Genomic DNA, 10494 nt, shown 5'->3' on the forward strand with positions numbered 1-10494 from the left:
AGTTATAGTCAGAAAACGTCTCGGTTACGTATGGTAACCCTCATTCCCCAAAGGAGGGAACAGTCACTCTCGGCATATGTCATATGGATATCTACCAACACGCCACTGCTGCTGGCCTGTCCGCAGTGTTGGGCAGAAAGGAGCTCTAAGCAGAGAAGGTCAGTCACTGCTGTTCCAAAAGACCCACTCAGTGTGACTTATTGGATAACGCTGGAAAAGTGTGCCCTGCAGAAGGGGACGCTGCGGAAGCCACATCCTACCCGGAGGGAGGTACTGTGGCGGGTACACATATGGACTAGCCAAGCAGGGTAGTGCAACATATGGCAGTCTCTGGGGTGGTTCCAGTCTAGTTCTAGGAAGAAGAACACCAGCAGAGACGACAGAGTGTCTGTTAAGGGAAAGACACGGGCTCGTCAGCAGAGGAGCTTGACCGTGGAAGAATCCACAATGGGGTTGCCGCAGGGACCACTACATATGGACACCCAGCCTAACACAGGTTCCACAATGCATACAAGTGTAGGCCTGGCGTCAGACGCTCTGCAACGTCTGACTGCCGCAGGAGTGACAGAGGAACTCAACAGGGTTAGCCATTTCTGGGAAACACAACTGGAGCAAATAGACGCACGTATCCGGCCCAGAGGGCAGGAGTGGCGTTGCAAGCCGACAGTAAGAACGGGTCTTTCGCGCTACTGACCACTGGGGGCGAGTACACGGGAAGATACTGGCTCTACGCGAAGGCTATAGAATCTAGCGAACTTGCTGGGTGTCGCCCAGCCCTCAGCTCTACATATATCTGTCAGCGAGATATACAGAATCGCCGCCTTGAGCCAGCGCCCAGGAGGAAGCAACACTTCTGGTTGAGTGTGCTCGCAACCCGAATGGGCAAGGCACGTCTTGGGATTGGTATGCCAAGACGATAGCATCCACTATCCAGTGGGCTAACCTCTGCTTGGAGACAGCCTTTCCCTTCTGCTGGCCTCCGTAACAGACGAAGAGCTGGTCTTGGGTCCTAAAGCTTTGCGTTCTGTCCACGTATAACCGCAATGAGCGCAAATATGACAGAGAAAAGCCAGGGCTGGGTCTGCCTCCTCCGAGGGCAGCGCTTGTAGGTTCACTAACTGATACCTGAAGGGAGTGGTAGGAACCTTGGGCACGTATCAAGGCCGGGGTCTCAGGAAAATGTGAGAGTTGGCCGGCCTGAATTCTAGGCACGATTCGTTGAACGAAAATGCTTGCAGGTCCCCTACCCTCTTGATGGAAGCCAGAGCAGTCAGGAGAACTGTCTTCAGTGACAGGATCTTTAACTCAGCTGACTAGAGTGGTTAGAAGGGAGGTCTCTGCAGTGCGCTGAACACCAGAGACAGGTCCCAAGAGGTAATAGAGGGACGGCGAGGTGGATTTAATCTCCTTGACCCCCTCAGGAACCTCACATTCAGGTCATGCTTCCCCAAAGACTTACCATCAACTGCATCGTGATGTGCAGCAATGGTGGCAAAATACACTGTGAGGGTGGAGGGAGACAGCCTTCGCTCCAACCCATCTTGCAGGAGGGAGAGCACGACTCTGATCGGACATCTTTGGGGGTCGATCTCTGGGGTAGATCACCTAGAACCTCCGCGTCTCGTCCAGGGACTAGACATGGAGTTTCCAGAGGTGCCATAGGGTGCCACGTCTCTAAGAAAGCAGGTCCTTCCTCAGAGAAATGGGCCAGGGAGGGGCTGTCGCGAGGAGCGTGAGTTCTGGGAACCAGGTCCGGTTGGGCCAGTAAGGCACAACTAACAAGACCTGCTCCTTTTCCTCCCTGACTTTGCACAGTGTCTGTGCAAGAAGGCTCTCTGGGGGAAACGCAAATGCTGGCACGGGCCAGCTGTGTGCCAGTGCATCCGTGCCGAGGGTACCCTCGGTCAGGGAGTAAAACAAATGGCAATGGGTCGAGTCTGGAGAGGCAAACAGATCTACCTGTGAGGCTCCGAAGAAGTCCCATATCAGCTAGACCGCTTGGGGATGAAGACGCCACACACCCGGAAGCGTAGGCTGTCATGAGAGCTCGTCGGCTGCACGATTGAGCATGCCAGGGATGTGAATGGCACAAAGCAACCTAACCTAACCTGAGACTGCATGCCTGTTGTACGTGTCCCCCCAGCCGGTGGCAGAGGCATCCGTGAACACCCCAGCATGAGCTAGCCAGGCTCCCAAACACCGTGCAAGCGGGACCACAGATGTACCCGGGGTAGGGCAGCAAGGTGTAACACAGGGACTCGGCTTGGGAGGCACTGGGGCGGCCCGAAGCGGAGTCTGAGTGTGCTGTTCAACACTTATCTGGTTTCAGGGTGGGGCAGAGGGTGCATGGGAAGGCCTGGTGGCGTCCCTGAGCCACACACTGCTACCCACTGGCAATGAGAGAGGGAGATGGGAGTGGCAAGGCATGGGAGTGTCGCTCACTGCCATCCGTGTCCTCTTGTGACCCAGAGAAATTGCTCTTTTATTGAAAAAGTCAGAAGAGTCAGCAGCAGCGTAGCCCCCACTGTGATCCTCAGGTCACCTAGTGTACTCACCGAAGTAGCCCTCTGCTGGGCAGAGGAACTAGATCGGGGCATAGCAGAAGGGACTCCACCTCGCTCAAGGTACTCGAGTCTCAACAGCAGCATCGAGATGGTCATCTTCCCGCAGTGGGTACATGACTCATTCACGAAAGCCACCTCAGTGTGCTTTCGGCCCAAACACGCAGACGGAGACAGGAAACGACTACATCTGACATCTTTTTTAAAAAAGACGCAACGTCACACCCGTGCTTGCTCTTTTAGGGAAAAGCTCTTTTAGTGCTGAAGCACACAGGGAATTGGTCGCTAGAAATAGTCAAGACTATGCAGTTTGCACAAAACTCTTTTAGTTTTCAGCTGCAATGAATGCAGAGAAAATACTCTTTTAGACTGTAATAAATGCAGAGGAAATGCAGAGGAAATGCTCATTAAATGGCGACCACTGCTGACATGCCAACACTCTCTGGAGAGCTTCTTCCGGGTTTGTAGACCACTCATACAGATGATTGCAGAGCAGAATCAATGAAGCGCTCAGCTCCGAAACCAAAGCTTAAGTGAGCTTACAAATCTCGCTCGTCACTGTCCATTGGCTTGTTTCATTTACACTCGAGGGTGATTGGAGTTTCAGTTGAGATCCAAATTTGGATCGACATTCTGATGTAAGGTCGAACGTGACTGACTGATAGGGAACGGCAGCTTCCTGATTATGCTGTGTGAATAAAAAATCACCATCAAATTTTCCACAAACGCACCATAAAATGATCATAAATGTAATAAATGTTATTCTTGTGCTGTAATTCAAATTTTCAGAATCCATATGATTGTGTTGTGTGGGGAACAGAATCAAATTCAAGTCTTTATTCAGTGATCTTCGTCTACAACTTAGTGAACAGTTTTTAAGGTTGTGTTCACTACACAACCTTAAAAACCCACACTCGTAAAAAAAATCAAAGTTTGCCATCTCAAGATGAGTTACAACAGAGGTTTTATGCCAGTGATATCAAATACTCGCTGGCTCTCATGAGCCTCATCATTGATTGCGACATACCATGATTTGGGTGATGTGTGCTTTTGTGGTGCACACTTAATATAAAAGGTTATGTGTATTTGCCGTGTTTGGCCCAATACGGCCCAAACCCAGAGTACTCCCCTCAGATTGTGATAGAAATAGTTAGAACTAGAAGTGAGGAGATGGGGTGATGGAGGGATGCTGATAAACTGTCAACGAACAGGTAAGTCTTATACCTCTTATCTTATGTTTAGGTTTGGGGATAGAGTTAAGGGATCTAAAATCTATAAAATGGTAAAAATTTGCTATATAAATATACTAATGATATAAAGGATTCATAAATATTTTACATTTCTATAGCTGTAAACACGTAATACTGTTTACGTTTTAGATGCTGCCAGTACGTCCATATAGTACATTTAAACATCAACACAAATGTACAAAAAAGTATGCTTTTGTACCTGCAAATATTATGTATGATTACCTTTGTATAAACAATGAGACCAGGCTGGACACAAATATAATAGCCTCTGCTGCTATCTAGGATCTTTTCAGGTTCAATGAGTCCCTGTTTCACACATCTAAACCAAAATAAATGGTAAACGTGTTATGTCATGTGCTCTGACACAAGGAACTGTGGTTCTCAGGTGGACAATAAGTTTGAGTCCTGCTTGCATCATTTTCTTGTCCTATTTCCCCATCATTTCCAAGAGGCAAAAAGACCACAAATACAAAAACAAACAAACAAAAAAAAAAAAGAGGAAGGAGAAAAGGTTTGTGATGATATTTCACAGCCTCTGGGCTGATCATTATCTCATCAACGCATGGAATGTGAGTTCACAAACTGAACAAGCCCAAACAACAACCAAAAAACATGAATTAATCTGACCTCAGGGTCATAGCAACTAAACTCATTGAGGAAACAGTGAGAGACATTCTGACGTCTGAGACGCCTTTGCAAATCATTTCACAGGGATTTTTACAATATGCTTTAAGACTGTCAGCACAGCAAACAGGATTAGACTGTGAAATGGTGTATTATTGAAAGAATAAATTACCCCCCCCCCCCCCCCCCACTGAAGGTTATACACAATGGTTTATGCATCTATACATATGAAGTGTATATAAGAGCGATATATAAAAATCAACCACATGCAGCTGTGCTACAGTGATTTTACAGTGTGTTACAGTGAATGACAGTGTAGCAACGTGGTGTGTTACAGTGATTTTACAGTGGCTGTACTTTTATAAAACACTGCAATGACAATATATAAACACTGTTTAATTATGTTGTTCAATTATGGTAACGTACTTCAGTAAACAGGCTATGCTGCGGATAAAGCCAAACATGACAGAGCGAGGTTATGATAAGAGCAGAAATATGGGGGCAGTCTAATATCAGTAAAAAATTAAATGGATCATCACTGTAATTCAACCTTCTTTTATTTTATATTTATTGATGTTAAATGAGCATACTGTATGTATTCTTATATCAAACAGTGTCAAAGACATGGCTGTAAATGACAATTAATGTCTGTGTGCAATAACGTAAGCAACATGGTGCTTTCTTTTGCTTGTTCAAAGGAGACACTGGAAGACATGGATTTGTGTTGCCATGGCAGTGTGGATTCAGCAAAGGAAACCATATTTCTGACTTGTTTAGATTGAGGGATGAATATTTAGAACGTAGAACATGTAACTGACAAAGGTTCTTTATATGGTTGGATTTGTAATATTATAATGACTAAACTTAGACAATTATGTATGCTGTGCAAATCTAGTTCATATGAAGAATTCCAAATCATGAATCATTCAGACATTTTAAAACAACTAAGCTTCAAGTTAATGAGTAGTCTGCAGTTGTGTTTAGGTCAGTGTATTCAGGCTGCGTAATGCAATTCCTACATCTGATAATTCATGAAAAATGTTCTTAACTGTGGCAAATACAATGTAATCAGTCAATTATTTACAAAACTCCATATATAAGGCAATAGAAATACAAAACTGAAAAACAGTAGGACCAACTAATAAATGCAGTCTGATCATTCTGAATGGGCTGCATCTTGCCTGCCAGCTGCAGATGTTTTCAGCACCTAACCAGACAAATCCTCTATTGATTTGAACAATTTCAGCAATTAATTGGTTTTATTTAACAAACATTTTCATCACATACAACACTCAACTCAAATAATTCAATGCATTCAGCTCAAACTGAACTCAAATCAGTAATAATGGTCTTAAAAATGTAATAAAAAACATAATAATAAAATATTTTTTTAGAAACTAATTACTTTAAAGTGAAAACTATCTGAGCAATATCTGACAAGACATAATAATGGTACAGCTCTATGGTCAAAGAAACATTGTGCCTTATAAATTTCCATTTATAATTTATAATTGCTCTGATGCTTTGGGAGGGGGGGGGGGGGGGGGGGACTCATGAAAAACTTAATTTTTCAATGCCTATTTTATGTTTTAGAAGACCATGCAACTTTTTTTGTGTGTATATATTTAGAAAGAGAAAACAATAAAGCGATATAAAAATCTAAATGTGAAATTATTTTTATTTGTTGCAACACTCTTTTATTATCGAGCGTTTCTTATTCTGTCTGAGAGCACAATAATCTAAAATATTTTCTGGAGAAAGAAAAAAATGGTGAGAGAAAAACAAACAAGCAAACATTGTTCTCTTCAGTTATTTAACTCTGATTTCATCATTTTGGGGTAATAGCAGTTGGCCTTTCTCCACATCCTGATATAAACAACTAAATCTAGAAATCTGGACTTAATACATCATATAGTTTAGTATCATTATGTAATTAGTGTTGACGCATTGAAACTCAGTGACCAGCCATACTCTTTTATTTACTCTTATTAACTAGTTTAATTAATGACATTAAAATACATTAAATTGTGCTGTGTGAATCTTAAGGGAAGTAAATAAAAATGAAGACACTGAAGACACAGAGACCTTGGTGACATTATGTGTTCTCCTCATTCCATGTATTATTTCAGCCATGCCACAATAATTGTGTTTGACAGCTCAGGGGGTTATGAGAATGTCAAGCACTGTAACAAAGCAAGGAATCAAGCTGAAAATAATGAATTTAGAGGGTTTTATGCAGCCTCCTAAGTTCAATTTTTTTTTATTTTTTTTTATCAAGAATCATTTACTTGAATCAACATAAAAGAACATACAAGTTCAGTGTATTTGTTTCTGGGGTCTTTAAAACACCAGATCATTTGTAATTTTGTAAGGAGCTAAAAAAAAAAAAAGTTCTTAAGTTATTGTACTGCTCAATGAATCTAAATATTTTCTGTTGAATTATATATTTTAAATTCTACCTACACATTTTCAATAGTTAAAGAACTTCTAAAGGACTATCAAAAGTCGTGTTTGGTAGATAACTGAACAGAAGTCAATAGATGTTGACTGCATTGCTTTATTAACAGTGAATAGGGTGCATGCCCTCCTATTTTGGTGGTGCTGTAAATAACTTGCACAGGGCACCACAGGTCCAAAAATACAGCCTGGGGGAACACAGGTGGTGTCAGTACTAAATGCTATCAATGCCTCATTGTAGTCTTCAGATTTTAGATGTAATGGATCAAGAATATCAATGTGGTTGTCATGGAGGGATGCTTTATGCAATAACACAAACACGCTTTATTGATTAAAGAAGGTAAACTGTCTGTTGGAGGGAGGGGTAGAGTGACCAAACCAGATGGTAAAAATGTGGTATTTTGATATATGGTATTTTATGGTATAGTACATGGTAGTACTATTTCTTTAAAATATCTTGGGATGTAGCCTACCATAGCATATGAATATGTAAATGAACTTATTTTCCCCACTGTCCTTTATGTGATGATTGCTTTCTAACATATTTTTTTTCATATCCTTCTATGGAAAGATGCATCATTGTAGAATTTTGAATGTTACACTCTACAAAATATATGGTATTCTTTTAAGTACCCTGGAGTAACGTAAATAGCTTACCATGGTAGGCTATATGAATTAAGTAATCATTCAGTATGCTATTTCAAAGGAACATGGCACTTTCTTTTTTTCATGCTAAAGCATTGTAACTGTCAACGAACCTTTGTTGGACTGAATCTAAACTTACTTCTCCCGTTGTCCTTTATAAATGTGACGATATCTTTATAATTTAAAGTTTGTGGATCTTCGTAAGGGAAAGCATCCACGGTGATGTTGTTTTCCTCTCGCAGAATCATGTAAATGCCCTCGGCGAGGAAGTAATGCGGCCGGTCATCTTGTTTGAGGTCGTGGTAGACCATCAGCGCGCGAGAGCTCCAGTTAAAATGCACGTGTAGATTACTGACAAAGTCTCCGAGTTTCGTGGTGGTCGGGCCCGTCCTGACAATAGTTTTAAACTCTTCAAAATTATCAAAACCAAATGCTTGTCCTCCCGCAGTTATCAGGGGGAGTTTCCAGTGGGACGCGAACCGTCCGACAGACGCGACCGAATACGAGCAGCCGGGTCCGATGAACGCATCTGGTTTGTAGTAAAGTTTTGTGTCCACTGCGATAATCTGTGCCTTGTTTTCCGAGCAAGAACCAGCGGACTCTGTGCTAAAACTAAGGAGGCTGATGGTGTGTCCCTTTAAAAGTCCGCTCTTCTGAATTTCCTCTTGCGCCATACGGATCGCGGGGAGGACGCGCGGCGATGCCCACGAATACTTCATATTGTCGGGCAGCATCACCGCTACGGTAATATTCCCCTTTTCTGTTCTGCATTCCGGTACGAGTACATGTATAAGTACCACAATGTAAAAACTAAATCCCATCCTAAATCCCAATCCCGTTTTAAGTTGACAAACAAATCCTAGTTCGAGCGCGCCAGGTAAGAGGATTTATTCTTCTCAAATCAAACTTCAATGAGAAAAATCCTATTTCAAACGAAGAGAACAATCCATTAGTGACGTCTTTCCTCCTTGTAGGCCAACTAAATTGCTTGACAGAGTTTCCTGGTGCTTTATCTGATGGACTTCTCGCGTCCAACTCCTCAGTGAGATTCAGAGTGTGCGCGTCCGTGTGTGTGTGTACATCCAGATGAGCGCAACTTCACCGCGCGCGGCCCTTGCACAGCCCCTACACGTCATGACAGCTACTACACTAGTTAATGGCTCCCTCTGTCTGCAGGTCAATTAACCGCACTCCTACATGGAGGCAGGATGAATTTCATGGGATTTATAATTATAAGTAGCCTATAGCACAATGTAAAAACTATGGTCATTCTAAATTCACACACGGATGCGGACACACTAAATCTCACTGAGGAGTTGGACGCCAGAAGTCCATCATATAAAGCACCAGGAGTCTCTGTCAAGCAATTTAGTTGGCCTACAAGGAAGAAAGACATCACTAATGGATTGTTCTCTTCATTTAAAAGAGGATTTTTCTCATTGAAGTTTGATTTGAGAAGAATAAATCCTCTTACCTGGCCCGCTCAAACTAGGATTTGTTTGTCAACTTTAAGACGGGATCGGAAGGATGGAATATAGTTTTTACATTGTGCATTTACATTTCATTCTAAATTCCCCAATGTAGCGTAGCCTACTAATTTGAAAGCCAACTACATGTTGTTATTGGTAATAGCCTATATTAATTGTTATTTTATTGTTGTTATCTTTCAACTCATCAATTAGCCAAAGAGGAAAAGATTTGGCACAATATAATATCACTGACCCGGAAACCTTTATTTGAAAAACAACTTAATACAGTTGGTCTGAAGCAATAGTCTACAGTTTAAAAGTTTTAAATATTGTAATTTCACTTCAGTTTCCTATCGTTTCATTTCAGAAGACATTGATCCATCCATTGGGGTCGTATGGATTAGTGTAGTTCCCTTTCGTTCAGTCACTACAAGTTACGTCAGTGACTCAAAGCTTTCGAGTTCTACAAAACAAGCTAATGGCAATGGAAATGCCATGGATCTGCGGAATTTGCATAGCGCAACTCCGCCCCACCGTGTGGGTATAAAAGGAGGACGCTGGCAGTCTCGCATCATGTTTTTGCTTCGGAGCCAAGAGCTTCTCTTCACTCCTCTGCAAGCCTGTATTTGAGTTCTTCGAGACTACGAGACGAGCGGCTCTCCAGTGTGTTGGTGCAACGGCGCGTTCCAGCAAGATCACATTGCCTGCTGCTGATCTGTGCAGTGATCTGCCAACAGTGTGTGTGTGCTTCTCCCTGGGCGCTTCAGCACTCTGCTGAGCTTTCCTCTCCTCACAAAAGAGCTTGCGTGTGGCACGTCTTTTTAAAGATGTCTCGCTCGTGTACTTATGGGTGCGGTCGGTTAATTTTGCCATCTGAGGGGCACAATCGCTACCTAGCGTGTTTGGGCTTAGATCACGCTCAGGCAGCGTTTGTGGATGAATCATGTTCTCATTGCGGGAACATGACCATCGTGGTGCTGAGGTCTAGCCGCAGGAAGGCGCCCCAGCCCGTAAGGAGGGCCGGGGGATAATCTTTTGTTTAACCACCTTAATGTGGTTAAAGGAAGAAATAACACCCCCATCTCTGAGCCCCCAGAGGCTGCGGACGGCAGTGTGCAACGCTCAGCCTCACCACTCTCGTCCCCCTCTGTCGCCAGACCCCTGTCAGAGCAGGCCACCGCAGAACGCTTGTCCTTCCCTGGCCTTCTCTGTCAGGACGCGGTATATGACCGTGCCCCCACACCGGGACGCTACACCTCCCACGTCTGGGCCGGTCATTCCGCCTCGCTGCCCCATCGTGGGTACGTCTGTGGTTCGCATGACCCCGCTGGTTCAATTTTTGGGAGCCTGGCTAGAGCTTCTCAATCTGTCCCGCTGGCTCGCGAGAACCATCAGGCTCGGCTATGCGATTCAGTTCGCACTGTCTCCTCCCTGCTTCCGGGGAGTTCGCTATACCATCTCTCCATTCTTCCTCGACACAGACTGTTT

The 10494-nt window shown here is 43.6% G+C and overlaps 1 protein-coding gene across 6 annotated transcripts in view; it reads right to left on the reverse strand.

Moving 5' to 3' along the window:
- Positions 1 to 8621, reverse strand: part of npr2 (natriuretic peptide receptor 2) — an 83322-nt gene extending 74701 nt beyond the window's left edge. For all 6 annotated transcript variants that reach the window (XM_079870787.1, XM_079870785.1, XM_079870784.1 and 3 more), the window contains exon 1: positions 7677 to 8621. In XM_079870787.1, coding sequence (XP_079726913.1) covers positions 7677 to 8358 — 682 coding nt within the window. In that variant the 5' untranslated portion in view covers positions 8359 to 8621. The remainder of the gene's footprint in view (positions 1 to 7676) is intronic.
- Between the last annotated feature and the right edge of the window lie 1873 nt (positions 8622 to 10494).

The sequence above is a fragment of the Squalius cephalus genome, assembly GCF_949319135.1.
Source record: "Squalius cephalus genome assembly, chromosome: 5".
NCBI lineage: Eukaryota > Metazoa > Chordata > Actinopteri > Cypriniformes > Leuciscidae > Squalius > Squalius cephalus.